Source organism: Molossus molossus, unplaced genomic scaffold (genome assembly GCF_014108415.1).
Source record: "Molossus molossus isolate mMolMol1 unplaced genomic scaffold, mMolMol1.p scaffold_m16_p_9, whole genome shotgun sequence".
NCBI lineage: Eukaryota > Metazoa > Chordata > Mammalia > Chiroptera > Molossidae > Molossus > Molossus molossus.
In genome coordinates this window covers 17128681-17153053 of record NW_023425403.1, presented here as the reverse complement: position 1 = coordinate 17153053, position 24373 = coordinate 17128681, and the positions used below count along the sequence as shown (strand labels likewise).

The 24373-nt window shown below is 34.7% G+C and overlaps 1 protein-coding gene across 1 annotated transcript in view; it reads right to left on the bottom strand.

Annotated features, from left to right (window-relative positions):
- SGCZ (sarcoglycan zeta) overlaps window positions 1–24373 on the bottom strand; it is a 272064-nt gene that overhangs the window by 232812 nt on the left and 14879 nt on the right. Inside the window, exon 2 of the mRNA XM_036250299.1 lies at window positions 20462–20656. Coding sequence (XP_036106192.1) covers window positions 20462–20656 — 195 coding nt within the window. The remainder of the gene's footprint in view (window positions 1–20461; window positions 20657–24373) is intronic.

The window sequence follows — 24373 nt, the reverse complement described above, 5'->3', positions numbered from 1 at the left end:
CAGCAGCAATTCAACCACTATAATCAGTCTAAATAAAACCATTTTAGGTAATGGAAATTCAAATCCCTTCTCACAGATTATTAAAATAAATGTGCTTTAATTAATACACTTGATCATGAACAGAACATTTATTTACATTAAAAACAGAATGAAACCCATGTAACCATGGAGCAAAAAGACGTACAAACACCTGTAAAACAGTACCATCTTTATTATAATATGTGTGACTACATCAAAATGTTTTTAAATGACCTATATATAATACAAATGTTGAAAACTTCTATTCATTTGCTACTTATTGTAAATTAGTTTACGTATGGAGAATAGTACACTATATTTTTTGCCAATGGTTTTAATTGACTTTTAAGTTCATTAATGTTGATAAATTTGCTCTCCCTGGACTGCCCCTTGGATAGTCCGAGCTAATTATAACTTAATGAGTATAAAAACCAATTGGAAACACAGGGATAAAAACATTCTTAATATTTTTATTGAAAATATCAAATAATGATTATAGCATGAGACTTTAAAGACCATCATAATATGGTTTTTATTTGATTTGTGAGTTGTTAAGCATCTGATTTAATCATTGGTCATTCTAATCAGAATGCAGTAATATTGACTAAAATGAAATGATAATATCTGTAAATTGATTATAGATTTCCTTCAGAGTCTAAGCTGAACAACGTTATGCCAGTAATTTTACTGTATTGCTATTTTCTAAAAATAGAAAGAAACCAATTGCAAGGACAGAATTAAATCTAATAAATATGCTTGGGAAAGAGTTCTTAGGGAGTTCTTTCTTTCTTTCTTTCTTTTTTATCCTCACCCGAGGACATTTTTTTGACATTTAGTTCAGATAGAGTAGGAGGGAGAGAGAGAGAGAAACATCGACGTGAAAGGGACACATCGAGTGGCTGCCACCCGCACGACCCAACCAGGGCCGGGGACAAACTGCAACCGAGGTACATGCCCTTAGCGGGAACCGAACCCAGGTTTCTCCAGACCGCAGGCCAACGCTCCAACCGCTGAGCCAAACAGGCCAGGGCAGGAAGTTCTTTCTAATCAGCCCAGAGTGGCTGAGAATAAATAAACTCCTAATATATGTAATAATAAAAATATCTTCAATCTCAAATGCACAGTGAAACCAAAGTGGTTAAAGGAACTAAGCTCTAGTATACTTTCCTTTTTTTTTTTTTAACCTCACCCGAGGACACTTTTCCATTTTTTGTTCAGATAGAGTGGGAGGGAGGGGGGGGGGGGAGAGAGAGAGAGAGAGAGAGAGAGAGAGAGAGAGAGAGAAACATCAACGTGAAAGGGACACATCGAGTGGCTGCCACCCACACGACCAGCCAGGGCAGGGGACAAACTGCAACCGAAGTACGTGCCCTTAGCGGGAACCGAACCCGGGTCTCTCTGGACCGCAGGCCGACGCTCTAACCGCTGAGCCAAACTGGCCAGGGCTAGTATACTTTTCTAATAAATAATAAGCAGCAGCAGCTATTTTTTTGAAATTTTAAGAAAATTGCTCTATTTACGGAATTCCCCTTGGACATATCATAGATATCAGTTTGTCAGCTGACTCAGGCACTCATCATAAAGATCAACACTTGGTTAGTTTTCAAAAATTGGCATCATTTACAATTTTATACAATTACTGCAAAGACCTTTCTAATTAAGATATTAGGATGTATGCATTCCAATTATTAACCCCAGAGGAAAGTTATTTAGCTTGCATTTTAAAACCTTTTTAACCTTTTAATTATATCTGTTAAAATTCTGATGTATCATCTTAATTACTTTGATATACTTCAGGATGAACTTTTTTTTTTTTCCAGGAGACTTAGAATCAGATGTTACAAGAGAAATTAAGAGCAATGTAAAATTTGTATAAAGGTGAATTTGAATGTCATGGCCAAGTTTATATAAAATCAAGACGCTTTTCTCAATATGACTTTTAAATGACCTATGTAACTCAATAAATTCCTAAGAGATTAAAAAAAATGATAGGCCACAGTGTATGGCCCATTATACATTTGCCCAATTTCAGACTCCTAGGGAAATTCCCAAAGTTAAATTGTAAAATTCCCTCCAGTCTAGGAAGAAAAAATAACACAGGTTTTAAAAGAATATTAGAGAGTTTTCCAAAGTCCCAGAATGCTCAGACCCTGTGAAAGCAGTATTAAAACCAGTAACAAAACCTGTTGTATCCAACACTGACCACACTAATTGTTTGGCCGAATTATACATTTCAGGAGTGTTAGGTTTAAGACAGTCTGGAAAAACATTTATGTTAGAGTTAGAAAATGCTAACACAGTGCTAAGCCAGTGTCTGTTCAATGGAAAAGCATACCCTCCATCAACAATTGCTCTTTCAACTGCCCAAGAACCTCTGCTGGCCACTGCACTGAACTACATTGAGTCTCCCAGATTGCAGATAACACGGGGCAAACAGTAGGACACATTCAAACATTAGACCAAATGTAAGCAAAGTCGACCCTGGATGACCACAAAAAATGGTAGGAAATGCCACCACATCCCTTAGCACTCTGATTTCACTTTGGTTTTTGGTCTCACCACATTGTCCTGGCATTACTTCAGATGGGGAGCATGCTCTCGGAACCCCCTCAAGGGTGGTACTCAGTCTTATTCATTGGACCAAACCTTGCATCTAACATATAGTGGACTTGCAATAAATAAATTTATGAAAAAATGAACAATTTTAAAATAGAACAATTGAGATCAAGCCACATTATTCAAGGAAAAATTAAATATATTTCAAAAGTTATTGCTATTGTTCCAAATCTGACTCTATTTAATTAAATTTATCAATTGGGTTTTGAGATTGGTATATATGTGTATGTCCTTTTTAAAGCTTAGTGTGCAAAAGCAATGATTCAAAATACTAGGCAAGGGCATAAAACAAAAAATAGCATATTTCAAATGTAAAAAGCTCTATAGTTTAAATACTTTAAAAATAGCAATGACAATATTTTATTACATATCAATATTTTATAGGTGTTTATAGATGGTTTATCCTGTGATGACATGCATGTGCGATATCACATTCATAAATTATTTTGTAACTATTAATTAGATAGTAGTTAGAAATGTAAACTAATATAAATATTCCTATATATTTAGAATTACAAAAATCTTAATCCAAAATACAGCAATATTTTTAAATTTTAATTATAAACATATAGATTGATCATCCATATAATATGTTATAGTATGTAGATATTCATTTTATACATACACATATGTACATTAGTATTTATGTTCATCCTTGGGAAGCATAAAAACAATTTTCAGAAAATTCCTTGCCACTTCATTTCTGGCTGATGAGGTATTAACAATTTACATCACTAAGAAAAATAGCAAAAGTACGTAAAGCTTAAATAAATAGTATGTCAGCAAGAAAATTCATTTTCCATACCCTCCAGGTGAAAGACTGATATTGCGGTTATATATGTGCACACTCACTCTCACAGATTTTTTGAAGGCAACGTATGTGCATTTACCACCAAAGATATCTATATTCTAAACATGCTTTATTGCTAAATATATAAATAATAATAGTAAGTGGCTTCAGAAAGAGGTAACCGTTTTTCAGAAAAGGTTAATTAATTTAAAACATGTAACAACAAAGTCTTACTTTTCTTGCAGTTCTTTTTTAGAATCCTAGCATATTAGAGTTATTTTTTTAATAACTTAAAGTGGATAGTCACTTACTGACACCGAACTCTTTCATTGCCGTGAAGTTCTTTGATAAATGAATCCTGCTTCCTGCTCCCTCATTCATTTACTCTAGCCACGTAATACTGCTCGGATTATCATCATAATGATTTACGTGAAAGGAAACTAAGATTTGAAAAGGGTCAGTCTCATGTCAAATACCTTGGCAACGTCAAGGCCAGCGAATGAAGTCAGAGCCCCCGCCGACGCCAACACTGGTGCTTCGAGACAGCGGCAGCATTGCCCGAGGGAGTTTCTGTGCCAAGGTTTACCAATGACCAGACTGAACATATTGAAGTCTAACACAAGGCTGTGTCAGCAGGAAACTACTGGAAAAGCCCAGAGGCCAATTTGGCGGCACCGATCCACATAGGGTAGTATTACCGCGGTCAGTGAATATTTCAGGTACATGTATCCTGGTGACCTTAAACAGTGAATTCCTTTTACTCTCCTAGTTCTGATCCTATGTTCACTGTATAACTTTTTGAGCATGATTTGAATATTTGCCTACTGGGAGAAATAGAAGTAGACATTGAGTCTTCTGATACCCAAGACAGTTATATTTTTCATCAGTTAATAAGTTTGCATTCTAAGTTTAAGCATCAGGGTCATCAGACAGTGAATGTGAGTTTAATATTGAGTAATGTATTCCCCCTAGGTGTGATAATATAATCACTGTTCTAAGCTTACAAGGCTGAAGGCTATAGCTTAGGCTAAGGTAAATTCATAAAATAACAAATATTATTTTGTGAGATTACTAGGGAGGCATCCAACCATGTTTTACCCTATGGAACACACACACGCACACACACAAATTCAACTTTACAAAAAATATGAGGAAGTTGTTTTTTCCCACAAATATTTTCTGTTGTAGTAATCATCAATGCCTAGTGCCTCAATACCTGAGTTTATAATCAATACTAATAATCAAATGTATGTGTTCAGGCAAGTCCCAGAAACAAAAGACATACCTGGCTGCTACTAACGACTTCACTGTTTTTCAAAGCTTCCAAACTCATGGCCTTCACATCAAAGTGTATAATAATCTGACTGTTTTGGCTGGAAATATCAGATTTCCTGCTTAAAAAGTGATTTAAATGTAATGTTATTTTTTTATAATTCTATACAATTTGCCAAAATGGCATATATAAAATAAATGATAACAATTTCATGTTACCGTTATCAATAATCAGTAAGAGTGCTCCTCATTATCACTCTCCATTTATTTTTTGGGCAGAAGTTATTAATCACTGAGCATTATACTTAAAATTAGTAGAGCTGATTTTATCAAAATAAGAAAAAAGATCTCTGAATTTAAGTTGCACAGGACCCATTGAAATTACCTTAAGAAGTAAAAAGCTGTGGTACATTTACACAGCAGAATACCATGCAGCTGTAAAATGAAGAATTTCTTACCCTCCGAGAGAGCATGGAGGGACCTAGAGACTATTATGCTAAGCCAAAAGCCAGTCAGACAAAGACAAGTATCACATGATCTCGTGTGTATGTGGAATCTAATGAACAAAATAAACTAATGAACAAAATAAACTTATGAACAAAATAGACTGAGAGACATGGAAGCAGGGAACAGACCCACAAACCTCACAGGGAAGGAGGTAGGGGAGATGGTAATAGATAAACCAAAGAACTTACATGCATATATGCATAACCAGTGGATACAGACACTAGTGTGGTGAAGGCAGAGAGGGGCACAGGAGCAGAGAGGAGAGGGTTCATGGGGTAAAAAAAGGGAGACATCTATAATACTTTCAACAATAAAGATATATATATATATATGTATATATATATTTTTTTTTTTTTAAAGTAGAAACATTTAGCAAAGTTGCCTTCAAAATTCTAGGGCAGTTTTACAAAACTTTCTATATCTAATTCCATTAACTCCTAGGCCCCGAAGTACTGAGTATGTTATAGTGGGAAAAGTTATGCATATAAATTGCCCATCCAGTTGAATATAGTCATCTCTAATTGTCTCCTTAGCCTGTGTCAAATTTGGACCACATGCATATTGGAAGTTTCTTTGATTTATTTTTCTGAATAAAGTGTGTCTTATTATATCTGTAAGACCTATCAACCTAGCACTCTGTTGTGTATTGGGCATTTTGTGAATAAAAAGATATGATCTCAAACAGTTACCATAATGTATGATCCTGGCTATCTATACTGTTATATGGTTATATATAAACAAAGCAACCACTGAAAAATAGAAAGTTGTCTTCAGGGAAGCCCAGGATCATTACTGTTCATTCACTGCTTTTCTAATAGATACGTTAACAGGCATTGTCTCAGGCAAATTAGATTTCTGTTTATCTCTAATGGCATTTATCCATTTATATTCAGTCTTTGCATATTACATTATCTATAAATAGGTAAGTGCATTTCACTCAGATCTAAGTAAATATTTTACACTAATTATTTACCATAGTATATATCATAACAATTTTGATATATCCATTAGTGATCCTATTAAAAAACTTGAACAAGACACATTGCCTAATATGTTTCTAGAGAGCTATATACTTTAGCAATTATTATTTTAAAAGTGTGATTCTTCATATTTATAAGTAGTGTGTGTTACACTTTTGGAAGCAAGGCTAAACATATCATTCAAGCACACGATGTTAAAGGAAATTATTGTACATAGAATAAAATCCTTAGCTTAATCAGTGAAATGGAAATAATAAATTTTAAGTCAGGTAGCTCAAATAATTTCCCATAATATTTCTGTGGGCAATCTGATTTTTCTTACATCAAAAATAATGTGGTGTCAAATAATAGATACAAATTTATTACATAAAAAAATATTGTATATTTAACTTTCAAGATACTTTATATTTTAAACTTTAATAATCTTTAAGTAATATGTAAGTGTCATTATCATAAGTAGATCTTTTACATTAATTTTACAGATTTATTTATTTTTTGTTAATCCTCACCTGAGGATATTTTTTCATTGAATTTTAGAGTGCAAGGGAGGGAGTGGGGGGGAGAGAGACAAACAGACTGGCATCTATGTGAGAGAGACACATCATTTAGTTGCACACTGCGCAACCCCAACCAGGGCTGGGGTTCTAACCTCCAACCCAGGTGCGTGCCCTTGACTGTGAATCAAACCTGAAACCCTTTGGTCCATGGGCTGATGCTTTAACCACTGAACTAAACCGGCCCAGGATACAGTTTTATTTTTTAAAGGCAGTTTATAAATAATTGTAATGTTCCCAAAGAAAATACTTAAAATTATTAATGAATATATATATATATATATTAGATCCATGAAATCTCTGATTTTGATAGTTGATTATTAATATTTAATACCAAAAAGTTATCTCTACATAGTATTGTTTCAATAGATTTTAGGCAAATTTCCCACACTCTTCTTCAATGGATTCATTTTTGTTATAATCAACATTTATTGAATTAATAATTTTATGAATAGGAATGTAATAAAATAAAGGAGAGTTTTATAAATACAATTGTATGGACCTACAGGCCACAGAAAGTAAACACCTTTAAAATACTAACCATAAATCCAAAATAGCAATGAGTACCTACCTTTCCAAATCTGCTAATTTAATGGAGATGTTATACATTCAGAATTTACCTTTCCTAATCTTATTACCACTTAGCTTTATCTGAGGGCTAATTTCTATTCACGTTCTAATTTTCATAGAGTAAGCAGAAAAGCAATGAAATTTAAGAAAGATTGAGAGCACCTAGAGTTTATGATGTACACTTCATATACTGCTCTTCCCCTTCTTCCCTCCCAGATACAAGCACCAGCTAGTTAGTTCCTGTGTTTTACTTGAGAGATCACATAAAAACATAAGGTCAGGAGAGGTCCCAATTGCTGATGCTGTTAAATTCTGCTTCAGTTGCAGAATTTAGATTTGACTTACTATTTGGATTATATCAGGATTGCTTGAATTTTTAAATTTTGCAACACATTAAAATGTTTTTGCTCGTTTGTTTTGTTTTGTTTTGATGTTTGTTTCAGTAAGACAGTGAGCACACACTGTTTGCTATGAAAAAGCTTCCATGATTGTGCTGGAATTCAGGGCAGATGGTTTGCGCTTACAGTTTTGATACCCAAATACCTCACCCATCAGTGCTCAGAGCATTCTGAAGAAGCATGTTTGATATGTCATCACCGATATCCTGAAGAAATGATGTAACGAGTTATGGATATAATTTTAGATTTATAATTTCTATATTTTAAAATAAATTTTAATAAAAGAAGAGTTTTATTCAGGAGAATTTCCAGTAGGAAATTTTATAGACTTTGACATAAGTAATCCATAGGAAGAATTTTCACCCATAATTTTAATGAACTACACCACAGCTATTTATTTTTTTAGAAGGGAGAATATACAAATTAAAGTGTTTAGTTAAAGAAAAATGTTATCCTTCACTAATTTTATTTATAATAAAATTACAATGAGAGAATTATTTCAGTGTAACTGCATATTGCACTTGTTACTTTAAATGTGATCTTTAGGAAAAACTAAATGTATATTGTTTATTGGCCTTATGAAGGTAGCTCTTCATGGAAAACAGATTGATTTCTACATAGGAGCCTTGTTGACCAGAATACATCAGACAAGTAAATGAAGGAAGAAGGTGATATAGGTGTTTTTTAAGAACTACATGAGCTTTGCTCTTGTGAGATTTATAAGTTTATTTTGCATTCAAGCTACAATAAAGAGTATTCACAACAAAATTATCAAGTTAAATATTCACAAGATATTCAAGTTAACTGAATGAAACCACCATTTGAGAAAGCAGTGACCTGTTTCAAAATATTCATACATATCACAGTAGGTACATGAATCAGACCAAGTTGTTCAGTCGGAGTCAAGTACTTTCATCATGTCAAAAAACAGCCAGGGCAGTCAAGTTGAGCTTTTTGCCACCCAAAGGGAAAATACATCTCTAGTAACTCAGCCCAGTCTGTTTCCCACGGACTAAATTCACTTTAATATAAAAACAATTGATGAGGAAAATTAAAATATTTTCGATGTGATATTCAATGGCTCATAATTGAAGATTGGATTCCCATATAGGCTTTTGCAGGTCAGTAAGATTTTCTGATGCACTCGGAGCTGTTCTTAGCAGACAGCATCAGAAGAGTGTGTTGCTGATAAGGATCAGGTGCTGCTTTTATAAAGTGCACATTGGTCCCATCTTGGCGGGCTGGAAAGTCTCATTTCATCCGAAAGAAAATAGTTTATTGGCTTTAACAACTAAAAACTTATTTCTGCATTTTAAAGTAAGAGAGAACACTTAGCACAGTACTATTTTTAATTATTCATTAAGTATTATTTTATAAGGTCTTTTATACTAGGTTTTCACTGATAATCCTTATTTTTAGATTAACTCCAGAAAAGAAAATAATCAAAGCCACTTTATATTAAACATAGTGAATTCACTATATTTTACACAGATTTCCACTGATTATAGAATCATGCTCATTGAGTAAAGATTTGAAAAAATTCACAAGAAAATTGAAAAAAAAACTTATAAGAGCACCACTGAAAAATAACCATCTAATATTTTACTTTGTACTTAATATATTTTCTATATAATTTTAGAGGCTTGATTTAATATTGTATATATTATTGTATTTTCAATTGCTGGTTTACCATAAACACTTATTCACAATCATTATTATTTGAAAATTAAGTTTAATGATTAATACTATACACATAAATTTATTATTACAGCTTTAATTTCTCTTAGACCTTTATGTTATTATTATTTTTTAATTTTTTCTTTATTTATTTTAGATAGAAAGGAAGGGAGAGGAAGAGATAGAAACATCGATGAGCAAGAACATCAATTGGCCACCTCCTGAATGTCCCCCATTGGGGATCGGGCCCACAACCTGGGCATGTGCCCTGACCAGGAATAGAACTGGCAACTTCTTGGTGCATGGGTCAATGCTCAACTACTGAGCCACACTGGCTGGGTGACCTTTATGTTATTTCATATAATCATAAGATACACTTCTTTTGACACACATTTTTGTCTTCATTTAGAATTATTATTAGGGTATATACCAGAGGAGTTTTATGGCAATTAAATGCCTATGCAAGATACTATAATGGTGCATCTATGTCGTTAAACATTTGTCAAAATCCACAGAACGTACACCAAGAGTAAACCGCAGTGTAAGCTATGGACTTCAACGGGAAGGATGAGTCAGAGTAGGTCCATCAGTTGTAACAAATGAGCCACCTGGTGCAATGTACTGACAGTGAGAGAGGCTGTGCATGTTTGGGGCAGAGTATGTAAGGACTCTATACTTGTGAACCTAACACTGCTCTGAAAATAACATCTAGTTAAAAGCCTTAAAAAGAAAAAGCTATTTTAACTATTGTTTTTAATTGCATTTCTTTGGATACCAGTGAAGGGAGTCTGTTCATTCTAAGAATTTTTACTGCACTTGTGACTTTTTTTGGCAAACAGAATTCTCAGACTTGAGCAATGATTGTCAACCAGTGTTGAGTCTTAGGCAGCTAGAGGTCTTGTGTATATCTATGCTCTTCCTCGGAAATTCTAACCTGCTCAAAATTGGCTTGTGTACTATGGATGGAAGACATGGTGCAGTAACTCCAGCCGACAGTTAAGTGACTGTCAAATATGGGAACGAGGCATCCTAACCCAGACAAGTTCCAAGATGACTAGACAGCTGACTGCAGATCCATGAGGAAGTCCTGCCAACAGTAGATGGGAAATGCAGTCAATCCACACATACCTAAATTAATTGAATATTGTTTTAAATTATTGGGATTTGTGTCAGTATAACATTCTTGTGGCAACAGATCATTGATACATTGTACCTGTTTAAATTGCCTGTTAGTATATCAAAAGTTCAGCATACCTATAATTTCTTATAAATTAAAACAGTGCTCATATAGAGACTACATTTTACTTGCACAAATGAAAGAAAAAGTTAGAGAAAGTATTGTTATTCTGTAGTTTTGTTGCAATTAATGTGCCATAAATGTGATAATGAATCAAAAGAAAAATATAGCAACAGCACATAGATCAATATTAACAAAGATTAAACTAATAACCTTACCTCATCCCAAAATTAAGTAGAAAATATTCAATATTATGCCTCTATAAAAATATGGTAAGTTTTAAGACTAGCAATAATAAGGTTTACAATGATATTTTATTGAAATTAATAAATTAATATAAATTCTTGCCTAATAAGATTATTTGTATTAAAACAATATCCTTTTTGAAATAACAAATGTGACATTTCAACTATGTTTTTAAACAGAAAATGGACATCATAATTTTACAAAATAGTCAAACATTAATCCTTCTTAAGATAATTACCATTATTTTGTTTTAAAACTTAAAATTTCCCCCAAAGTTCTAGACACATTACATAAGATGTATCAAATGCTATTATTTTTGAGAACAAACAAAAATGCACACAGTAGCTAAAGTTCAGCGTAATCTAACATAATATTTAATGTTCTGTGATTCACCCACATGGCAAGTAATTTTATCTTTCTGGGCTTCCACCTTTACCATGTAAAATGAGGCCACTGAAACAGTTCTTTCCAGCTCTCTGTAGCATACAATCCATTAAAGGTGTGATTCAGTACTCTAACAAATGGAATCTTGCCATCTGCAATATAGGTGGACAAAGACGGTATTGTGCTGAGTGAAATAATTCAGACAGAGAAAGACAAATGCCATATAATTTCACTTACATGCAGAATCCGCAAAACAAAATAAATGAACAAGCAAGACAGAAACAAACTCATGAGACAGAAAACATTTTGATGATTGCCAGATGGAAGGGGGTTTGGGTAAATGGGTGGAAAAGGGAAAAGGATCAAGAAGTACAAATTGGTAGTTAGAGAATTGTCACAATAAATATGCATGGTGTCAGAAGGGTACTAGATTAATTGGGATGATCTCTTCATAAGGCATATAAATGTCTAATCACTATGTTGTATATCTGAAACTAATATATTGTATGTCAACTAAATGACAAATTAAAAAAATATTTTAAACACATAAACTAACAAGTCTGTACTTTTTATAACTTAGTATTCAATGGCTAATTTCTTAATCCTTTGCTCTCTCCTGTAAGCTATCTACTATTTTACTCTACTTCCTTTTGCATATGCTATGGTTTGTGATTTACCGTATGCCACCATTTTTGTAATATATTTCAGTAAAACAAACTACTACTTGATACTGGTTTGAACTTCGATAAAAATGACTAAATTTTTCTTTATAAACTCAAGGAAAGAGAAAGCACTGTGGACTAAGACTAAGCATGAAAGATTTCATCTGAGAGGGACAATTTGTCAGAAAATTATGAGGAGGTGCAAACAGAGAGTTATAATGGAAGTGGTCTTGCAACATTAACTGTATCATTCACTCTCATAAATTCTGCAATAAACTCACACACACCACACGGAGGGGCGGGGCGGGCCTGACGGCTCTCCAGTAGGCCGGCTCCCAGGCTGCCCTGCTGCAGGAGGCTCACAGCCACAGAAGGCAGCGTCCCGCCTTGGCGTGGGGTCGGCCCCATGATTCACGTACTGAGGAGTTCACTGGGAAATGGAAGTGACAGCCCAGGAAAGGGGACAAAAGCAAAGATCCTAAATCACCCTCAGGTTGGTCTGTTATCATGGCCAATTAGTTAGTCCTCAGGAAAATATAGTTTAACCAGGGCAATAAATAGATTGGGATCATAGGGAAAAATAGCTTTTATGGAAATCACTGTCCATTTTATAAAGGTGCCATTAATAAGTGTCATAGCTCCATCCAGAAATGAAAGCCAATGTTCGTTCTGCCAAACTCAAAAGTGTAGTCATGCCTGGAACTTGCAGAGGCGTTTTTCCTGTTTTAATTACTCGCTGACTGTGAGAGATGGTGAATATTCCTCCATTACATTAATAATAGTTAAGGGATTGAGGTATCTTTTGTCCAACAAACTCAAAATATAATTAAAAAGCAGTGCTGTGATACGTAGATACTTCACAGTGGTGTTTAAATGCACTGAGCTATACAGGGAAGTAAGGCATTTATGAAAAATATTAAACTAATTTAAATTTAATTTTAAAATATTAATGTAATAAAATGTGGTAGAAAAAGCATGAGCTTTAAAACTATACAGCCCTTGCATCTAACTTTGCTCATCAGTGTGACCAAGGGGAGTGTATTTAATTTCCCTAACCTCTGTGCCTTGAATCGCCAAAGGGGATATCATATTTACTGGGAAGTGTCGTGAATGTCTAGAAGGTCTGGTCTTCAAAGCACATAATCTTGTAGAATATAAACTACATGCTAAATAAAGTGGGATCCTAGGTATCATAAACTGAGATCTCATAACTGAAGAGTTATAGTGTAAGGGTTATAATTTAGGATGTTATAAACACAATCCAGATTACAATATCTCAATCCAGTAGTAATTTAAAACTCTGAACATTTAAGAATCTCAGAATATGTAAGCTCAAGAACAGAAATCCCACTTTATCTTTTTTCTTTTTCTTTTTTTGGTAAGTACTACATTTTTCAAAAGGATTCAAAGAAGAGATTAGTACATGCTGGCAAATGAGCTCTCGTTCCGATAGGCCTGTAGGCTCGCATTCAGGAAATGCAGGTTCTGAAAATAAATAGCTTAGGATGTTCAAAATAATGATGATTTTGACATTGAACTGTTCCTCTTAGAAGTTTTAGGTGAACTGTTTTGTATCTGAGCATTAAACTACAATTTCAAAAGAAATCTCACTGATTCTTTCATCATCCCAAGCAAATCATGTATTTCTTATGATAAAATGTACTAAATCAAATAACTTTAATTATTAACATCTAATAATGAATGGACATCATACTTGTCATTATACATGGCTGGCACCAATTTTTATTTATTTATTTATTGTTATTTTTTAAAATCCTCACCCAAGGATATTTTTCCATTTATCTTCAGATAGAGTGGGGTGGGGGGGAGAGAAACATTGACGTATGAGGGACACACTGATTGGTTGCTCCACGCACGATCCTGACCAGGGCCAGGGACAAACCACAATGGAGGTAAGTGACACTGACCGGAATTGAATCTGAGACTCAATGGTCCCGGGCAGACACTCCAACCACTAAGCAAAACCGACCAGGGCTTATTTATTTAGTTGTTTGCTTATTTATTCATATTTATTTATTTTAGATAGAGAGGAAGGGAAAGATAGAAGCATTGATATGAGAGAGAAACATTGGCTGCCTCCTGCACGCCCCCTCCGGAGGCTCTAGCCTGCAACCTGGGCATGTGCCCTGACCAGGAATGGAACTGGGACCTCTCGGTCCATGGGACAAGGCTCAATCCACTGAGCTACACCAACTGGACAAGCTGGCACGAACTGAGTGCTTACTCTGAGGCTCAATTTTAAGCACTTTTACAAGTGTTCAGTCACTTATTACTTTGAATATCTCTATGGGTCAATGCCTTTGACCATTTGACAGATGAAGAGAGTGGACAGTTAGGTTAAGTAGCTCACACACGGCGATGCCACCAAGCGGCCATCATCGAGCCAGAATGTACATCTGGGCACCCACCTCCAGTGCTCAGGCTTTTAAACTTTCTGCCTGGCATTAGGATGAACTCGATTACAAATGCCCTCATTTCTTTACAATTGATTGCTTAACACACGTTTTAAGATCCTTTTGTGTCTAGGACTGTTTTATGCTCAACTTCAATGAAGATTCAAGTTAATTCACATGATGTCTGGAATAACTGTGAAGTTGGAACAGCAGAAAATGAGTAAGAGTTGCAAACTCTCAGACTGCTGTTAGGATATGCCATACACTCCTAAAGAATTTTCACCACTTTCATTTTTATTTCTACAGTAATCTAATCTGCACCAATTCTACAGAGTAGTACACAGCCACAGTTTGAATAACTTATCCTACATAACACAGCCAATAAGCAGCAAAAGCAGGATTTGGACCCAAAGGTCTGGCCAGAACCCGTACTTTTAACCACTGCTTGATGGATGATGACAGGTGATTTTGGCAGTACCAGCAATCGAAGGACATCTTGCTGATTGAACTTATTTTATGTTCGTAAATTGTTGCATGCACAAAATGCAGCCTAATATGTTTGTGGATCTTTTAGAAAAATGAATGTTTATTAGAAAGAGCATGAGGTTCAGAATTTTTTAAAAGTACAATTTTGAGTTCATGTTTTATAATAATGCTACAAGAAATGCAATTTAAAAACCATTCTTGTGAGCTGATTGAACAAAATTTCTCTCCATTTCTATTTTCTGCTATTATTGATTCCCTTAATCCTTCTTTCAGTGACTGAAGAAGAGATTAAAATTAGTGGGGGCTTGCTCTGTTTGTTGTGTGTGTCTTTTATTCCTATATTTATTAAAGTAAATTCAGAACATCACAAATATGCTAAACAAGAGACCAAGTTAGGTTTCCTACATTTCTGTAGAACATCTCAATATTTCACTGATTTCACTTGTGAAATGAAGAGGCATTTGGGGAAGTTATGTGTGATGGCCGTGGGCAGCTGGAACTCCACAGTGGAGGTCACCATCCCCAGAGAGGTCGGAAGACAGGAAACAGTTATTTTCTCTCACTCTTAAAGGCCAGATCAATTATTCAAGAGGGATTGTGAAAAAGTGATGGTGTAGAGGATCTGGAGGTTGATGGTTCTTTACAGGCAATTGGCAATCTAAGGTACCTCTTAATTACCCACTGATCTAGCCTCAAGGAAGATGAAGCAGGATCAGGATGTTATAGAAAAAGAATAATTTTATATAAAATCCAAGGGTTTTCTCCCTTTCTCTCTCTCTCTCTCTCTCTCTCTCTCTCTCTCTCTCTCTCTGAAACAGAGAAAACCGGGACTTTACTGTAGTTATTACTGAAGGAGGCAGTCAGAGCTCGTAACTGGAGCTTCAAAGGATTATGCTTTTCCACTGAACACCTATCGTGCCTCAGTGCTTTGGGATTCTGGGAGAAGGAGTTCTATGCTTGTCTTCCTATTGGGGAAGCTGGTAACATTGCTGAAACATGAGGAAGGACTTGAGGAATGTCACTCTGTTAATGGGGGAGGGTAACGTTTCAGCTAAAAACAAATGTCCACAACATAAACATAGAAAGCAAATGGAATCCGAAGTTGTTCTACAGAGAGAAGAGGTGGGAAATTTAAGACATTAAATCTGAGGCTCCCTCTACTGAAAGTGAATCTAGATGGTTGAAAATTATGAAGTTACCTAAAACTAATGTCACACCTGGTATGTGCTTAGACAGATACTAAGAAAAAAGACAAGAAGGCCAGCTTCTGCTCCTCTGGGAATTCCCACATTACTGGGACCAGGGGAAAGTAGGTGGAGGAGAAGAGTGTGTATTTAGAACCATAATTATTTATCTATTATGACACAGTAAGTCCCACCACAGAGATATGATATATGAATAAAAATATATGTAGGGATAAATCTGTCACAAAGGGGCACCTAAACCAACCAACCAATTAATAAGGGAGGTCTTCAAGAGACAGCTGCTGTCAGGTTTGTGGCTTAAGAGGTAGAATTTATTTTAGCTGGCAATTCTCTGTTAAAAGTTAAAGAGAACAAAAGAAACACTTACAGATTGCTGGGGGTTGTAAAAATTGATTCAGTCACTTTGGGGAATAATTGATATTGTAAGTCAATATTCCTAGACATACACTGTAGACCTTAGAACAGAGAAACTCTTCTACATGTGCAACTACAATTATTGATATACAAGAATGTTCATAGGATCATTGTTTGTGATATTACATTTTGAATTTTTCTTACATATTCTAATTTTTAGACATAAAAGAAAAATATAATCCTTGATGCATATATGTGTATATGCATATATATATGTATTAGGACATACTGTGGTCTTGATAAATTAATTAATATTCATGTTATATTTAAACAATGTAACTAGGATCCCCTGATTAGAAATATATACAGAAAGATTGCAACAAAATAAAATACTCAACAAGAATAAAACTATCCAATGGTTTAATAAGATTGTTTGTATATCATCCAAAGGAGGGTTTAAGCTGATGCTGACTGACCAAGGAGGAAATATCGTGGAATGACCTCTAGCAATATGTGAAAGGTTGAAATAAAAATAACCCAGTTCCTTTATAATCCTAAAAGACTACGCTAGTCCGTTCTACTTCTTGTGGGATTTCCTTTCAGCCAGCATTCATTCCACAAGTCTCTAAAAATGTTTCCCCCAATTTGTTCAATTAATTGACTGTTTGAATTATTACCACACCTGGGTATTCTTGACTTCCCAGTCACACCATTCATGAATTTCCTCTTCCTCTCAGCTAAACAAATGGCACTGAAGTGTTCATTCTTTCTTTTGATGGCCAGTTAACATATCTAATCAGATGAAGTTACCGGTGAGTGCCACCGACCTTTACTTGGCCCTCTTGTGATTAAAATGAATACTGAAATATTATATTAATTTTCAATTTGCAAATGTAGAATATATTTACTTAGAAGGAGCACTTGAAGCCAGGAAAGAAGATTGGCTCACAGAATGCTCGAGTTTGATAGCTCAGCTGGACTGACCCGTCCATTTATATTGAACCACAAAAGTATACCAGCCAACCACACAACAACATGTGCTCGGGTCGCACTGACTGGGCTTTTCAAATCTCTCTCTTCAACTTGTTCCTGTATACATCTACTCTCAGAGCCGGGAGATGACTGTTTACATCTATCTTAAGTCTTTCACCCTATAGTATAAACCCATTTTCTTTTAATTCTCTGCAGCTAAATATCTCAGTAGCAGAGTGATTTTATTTTCCACAAAATGAGAATCAGAATAAAATCACATCAACTATACAGGTCATGTATGATACTGGGCACAGTGATGGATTCCAAGAAGTATCATAGAACAGGTTGGCAGCTATCTTTGCTGTGCCGAAAACACAATATTTTGATAACAGTAATGTGCTCAATTTCCTCAAATAAAAGTTAACAGCCACATATTTTTATGTGTTAAATGGCAACATTTAAAATACAAAAGATACACATTTTGTGCAGATCAATAATAATCTCCAAACAATTTACACATGGTTTACTACTTCTTACTATATTGTGGTAAGTGGTTTTGGTATTCAATCTAGAGATAGATACAACCATAATGTACTAGGGAAAACATGAAATTGATTTTTTTTACTGCTCTAATGTAAGAAGATCACAAATTATTTCACACTTTTCAAGTACATGCAACTTAATTTGATGTGTAGTATTCAGGACTGCTACATTCTGCAAGTATTTAAGTAACTTGGAATTTCTCTGAATAATTATGAATTACTGCATTGAGATAGGGAATGTGTTACCTTGCAAAGATTACCTTGATGCAATAATTACAATTTCATCTTTCCTTTTATTTTAGCTACATACAAATAGCTTACATGGCTGAAGGAAGGATAGTGTTCTATTTTGATTATAAAGCAGTATAGTTGTAATTTCAAATTAAGTAAGGCATGCCCCAAATCTCTCTCTCTCTCTCTCTCTCTCTCTCTCTCTCTATATATATATATATATATAGCCTCCTATGGAAACAGACTCCTTTTCATTATCCCCAGGAATATGATGACATTTAGTACTTTGCCAGCTGAGGTTCCAATTAGATAGCTCCATATGCCACAGACGCCCTGAGGCCTGTGTGGACCCCGAGGACAAAGGTGATTGTTTCAGTTATTTTCCTTGGATGGCTTACCTAGCCTTGGCCTCAGCATGGGGCAAGGCACTGGGAGCCCGACGCATGCAGCCATGTAATTATGAATTTAAGTCTATTTTCTTAATTTAAATATGCTTGAGAAGCTTACATGGCTTGAATCTGAAAATTCCTGTGGCCTGGTCACCGGGTAGGATCAAGGTTCCCTGATGTGAGAGTTGATCACATTTTTCAGGAGCTTTTTTGAAAGATGCTTTTTGGTAGAGGAAATTGAAGGCCCAAAATGTCAAAGCTTAGAGAAAATGCTACTCATTATCTGTTCTATTTTTATTGTTTTAGTTAAGACATTGAGGTTGAAAAAGCTGCCGCCAGCCACTGCAGCCTGACCGATGGCTATGACAGCACAGAAGAATCTGCAGAGGCGCGCACACCGCCCCTACTAATGTGCTGAATGGATCATGAGTGAAACCTAGACACTAGTAAGAGAAGGTAGGAGCAGAGCTCAGAGAAACAGAAAGTCTAGGGTAGAATCAGTGACATTTGTGCCAAAATATTTTCAAGTGTGTGCAGGGGGAGAGGGGAGGACGGGACTGAGCAACTCTTGAGAGGAAGGGATGGTTCTGATCTATTACCAGAGAGTCTCACGAAGCAGTAACTAGCCTAGTAATTCCCAATTCCACCTCTAGCCACTCACAGGTTCACAGGCCTGGATCGCTGACCCTGAACATGGATCCACGTGTAGGATACAGGGAATTTCTCAGCTCCTAGAACATTGATTCCTGCCCATCCTTTATTTGTCTTCCATTTCTCTTTTCGTGTATACCCTTCCCAGTTTGCTCTGTACTCGATGAAATGGAGCCTTTGCTCCGCTTATTTTTCTCTATGGGATAAGCTGTTCTGTCACGATCTGCACATAGTTTTTCTCTCTGGAAAGGAGCCACCTGTCCTCTCAGGCCTGTTCTGCATCCCACAGCAGCCCCGCACTCTGGACGTTTGTCCTTTTAAGATTCTGTTTCGACATAAAGTTAGATGTTAGTGAATTCAGTAAGAAACTACTCTTGCTAAATCAATACACAGCAGCGGTTTTGTTTTTTCATTTTGGAGGTTTTTCCAGTGACATCCACCAGGAAGCTCATGAAGCCAAGTGGCCGGCTGTCCACTCGCCCTGAGGAGGCTGAGTTCTAAAGAACAGCGAGGGAAAGAGTCCTGCTCGAAGGTGAAGATACCTGTGGTCTTTCAGTAAAAGCCAAAAGGCTTAAAGGCAGAGTGGGGAAATTTAAGAATTTAGCACAAAAATACAAAGTGAGCTAAACTAGACTTTGTTGAAGCAGCTAGTTTTTCCAATCAAGTCATGCTAATGGGTCCATTTTACCCATTCTAAATTTATTAATAAATTATACAATTATTTTACTATTAAGTTATTAATTTTCAGAAAAAAATCTGATGTACTCTAAAAAAAAAAAAAAATTAGATTACCATCTGATTACAATTATAGGCATTGGTTTATGAGCCCAGGTGAAATTCCAAGGTTTCGATTTGATTATGTAGTATGTTACATAAAAAGCAGATAAGAGAGGCAAATACTCTATATGAAATATTTAAAGGTACCTGTAATTTCTGATGTTAATTTTATTTTAAAATATCATCTAATATTATTGTGAAATGTCAGATTCATTTCTTAGATTCCCAGGTACAGTAAGCAATAGTTCTTATGCATTGGTTAAGAGTTTTCTAAATTTCTAATGAATTAATGTGCTGTACTGTCTCATTATCTAACTTTCCCACACTTAAATGGCAGGTAGTAATAGCAGATGTGTTTCATGAATACATATACTGAGTACAGTCTTAAAACAATATATGATAGTCTTTGGAATTTCAAGACACATACATGTAAAGATTAAAATGAATAACGTTCAATTAAAAAATTAAAATAACAGTTGTCTGTGAACCAAAAGCAATAGGTGTAAAATAAAAGCAGGAGAGTACTTACCACAGTGAAATTCATTACTTTCAGTATCCATACTGTCATGGCTAAGTTAACGATCATGGTGACCAGCAGCACAAGGACAAAGAAGTACAAGCACCTCTTTCGCCATCCATAGATTCCCACTGGGTACAGCTGCGCATTCTCAGCCCTTGGCAGGTTATTCTGTTGTGTTGCTAGTATGTATTGTTCTCGTGTCATCTGGAAAAGAAAAAGAAAGACATTAAAAATTAAAACCAATGTTTTTTAAATTTTCTTTAATTAATTAATTAATTAATTTCTGTTACAGATGTTTCTCCTTTTCCCCCCACTGATTACCCCTCTCCCACCCTCCCCACCCCGTCCCCACCTATGTTTTTAAAAAATTGTAATCAAAAGACACAACATACCTAATAATAATGGTAGTGAGTGCTCAAATAATTATTGCTATGTAATCAAAATTAGTTATTAATTCATTTAATTAAAAGTAGTTTAAATGTTATAAATCCCCTCAACTCATTATCATCTATGTTGATTTTTAGAGCTATGTAACTGAGACTTCTATCTCAATGATGTATAGTGCCTTCAGTCAGGTGCTCCTAACCCTACAATAGCCTGTTCTCCCAGGAGTCTCTGAAGATGCTCAGGTCCACTTCCAGCTGGCTAAGACCCAACAACTGTACGCACACTCAGGGTACTCTTGGAAAACAAAACAACCCTACTCTTTGGGATTGACAAAGATCATTGTATCACAAGGCATTGATGTGCCTTTATCTAAAACTGCAGGATACAAGTAGCGTAGCATGTATGATTCAAAACAACAACAACAACAACACTGTATTTGTAAGAATCTATGGAAAGAAAATATGCTTTTATTTAGAATTACATAGATATATCTACTTAATGAAAACTTTTCTTTAGAACTCTGTTGGTTATTTATTTTAGTTGTATTTCAATGTGTTAGTAGAATGAAACTGATCTCTAAAAGAATGGATCAGTGTGCTATATTATCCCATAATACAGTGATTTTCAACTGGCACCACAAGAATTTTTAAAACACACAATACCTGACTAGTCAGGGGGCAATGACCTCTTTTCCCTTAGACTGTCAAATAAAAAAATGACAGTAGCCAATACAACAACATCCATCTGGAGTAAATGAATCAAAAGTATACCTTTTTTTTTCTTTCTGTCAAATCAGCAAAATATATGTTTCTTGGTGGGCCACAGAATTTAGTAATTACTTTAATGGGTGGCCTGAGATGAAAAAGGTTGAGAATCGCTGCTATAATATAAGGATATAAGCAAAAGTCCGTTTGGGAAAAGGGGGATGGTATTCTTTCAAAATATGCAAATTTTGGTTCTCAATTATTTCTTTCACAAAGAAAATACATTTTTTTTTTTTTACTGTTTGATACAACCTAGAAATATGAATTAAAAAAGGCAAAGGATATATATAATTTTCAGAATAACATATTTATTATCTAAAGGATGGAAACTAGTTTTAATGAAATGATTTTTTTTATAGAATAGTTTTTGATTTTCTTCCTCTTTAGGTTTTTCTCAGTCTTTTTTTTTTTGCATTTCAACTAAATAATATACCAACAACAATATAATACATAAATTATACCAAAATTAAAATTACCCCTCAGGTAATATAAAATATATACAATAAAAGTATTAAGTTATGTTTTTTATTAATGCAATCCTACTGTAGTTAACATTTTGAACAATATATTGAAAAATGCGAAAAACGCAAATTCTCATTTGGCTTTTCCCATTTTTTGTTTTAATTTTAGAGCTATAATTTCAAATTGCATTAACAAAGTTAAATATTATGTTTTCAATTTTTAAAATTAAAATACATTATATTTCATATAAAAGTTATATGCATCAAATCATAACTGCAAATGAATTAGGCATTCTAATAATATTAGCTGATGAAGAACAAATTCTTTCATAATACAAAAAATTACCTTTTTATTATCATTATTACTATTTAAGTTAGTATTTACTATTTCCTTGAAACTAGCTAAAAAGATTCAGTTCTTAATTAGATTCAGTTTGGAGGGAAGATGTGTCCTATGAACTGCTACGTAACGTAGGTTTCATAATAGGTAACAACTCATTATTACTATTTAAGTTAGTATTTACTATTTCCTTGAAACTAGCTAAAAAGATTCAGTTCTTAATTAGATTCAGTTTGGAGGGAAGATGTGTCCTATGAACTGCTACGTAATGTAGGTTTCATAATAGGTAACAACATCCCCCTGGGATTTTCTTTGCCTGCAGATGTTGGTGAAAATTGTACAGTTCTGGCAGTGGCTATGATTACAAAGTAGAGAATATACTATATGAAGAGGATGTGAGTCACTCTTGGGACCATCGTGATTAAGGGGAGAATAAGGAAGATGGATGGAGGGGAGCAGAAACCCGCAGGTGCCTGAGCAGCAGGGAGAAGGTCCCTTCCAGAGCAGGACTCTGAGCAACCAGATCAGATGCTGGGGCTATTCGAGCACGCACTGCCGTTACTCCCGTTGTTAAAGTGAACTTCTTTTATGCAATGCTCTATTTCTACAAATTCTATTTAGACATAAAGTGGAGATTAATGTGACTTTGAAAAGAAATAAAAATTCACTAGGTCTCTGAACTAAAGCACACACAAATTACAAAGAAAAAGACCTTTCAGCAATAAGTTTTTATTTTTATTTTTTGGAAAAGCAAGAGATTTAGTAAACATATCAAATGCCTCTAACTGTTTTGAAGAGCAAATTGGATAACAAAAGGCCAGGAGAAAAGGTTGTCAAGAAAACATGAAAAATTTTATTATATAATGAAAGTTATTTTTATTACCTCATCATATAAAGCTGACTTTTATATTATTACTTTATATATCTTTTTCATTACAAGATATTTTAGAGCATGTAAGCTGTAAAAAAAGAGTTTTCTTTAAAAAGTTCTTTATTTCTTAAATCTCACAGATTTTTCTCAAGATCACAAGAACTTTCTGTCACTGTTCAGTACAGTGACAGTACCAGGAGAGAATAAATATAGCTGTAGCTGTAAGAGATTAAGCAAATGATCCTAAATTTAAAACTTTTACAACATTTGCCTAAAATGTGAAATGCTACATTTTCAATTATTGAATATATTCTGAAATGTCTTGGTTGCTTTGGCATTGTGAGATTTCTATAAGTAATATAGGTAATTGTTTCACTAAGTGTTGTCATTCTAAAGAAGCCTATCAAACAACTCTATAATTGCAGAGATACTTATTTTCTCAGAACAGCTAAGTAGGCCTACTGAAAGAGAGAGAGAAATTTTCTGAGAGAAAATAAATATTGTGTACTGAGATATCTCTCTGGCTTAGTCCTCTCTACCTCCATCTGCAATATGAATTTCAATACTCTCAAAAATCTTTTTTTTTTTTTTTAATATTCCTTTGGTTTTCAAGGTGGTGTATACCCCGCCTGGATACTTAAAGGAAGTACAACCCTCTGTATCTTACTTTTGCACTTCTATATCATACCATATTTCATGTTGACAAAGCATACATTAGAGTTGAATAAGTTGGAAAACACAGTTTTTCTTAGTTAATAGCAAGGAGGTCTGCCTCTCCTTAGGATTAAGATGATCGTCAGATTCACAATAAGGTAAATGGACTTACTTATAACCCCTTGAAATTCAGATAAGGGCTGATTTAAATTTAGTTTTGTTATGAAGAAACATACTTTAAATATCCTGATAATGTGAATACAATTTCCAACAAGATGTTATGTGGTTAAATGAGAAATGCATGGGCAAATAGAATTAGACCTTGTAAATTTTTCAATATTTTTCTCCACAGATACAGGACATCTGGTTTTAAGAAAGGGCTATTTTGTTCAGCAAATTTAATAACATAGCAAATGAAGACTAGAAGAGAATGAAATATCTGAA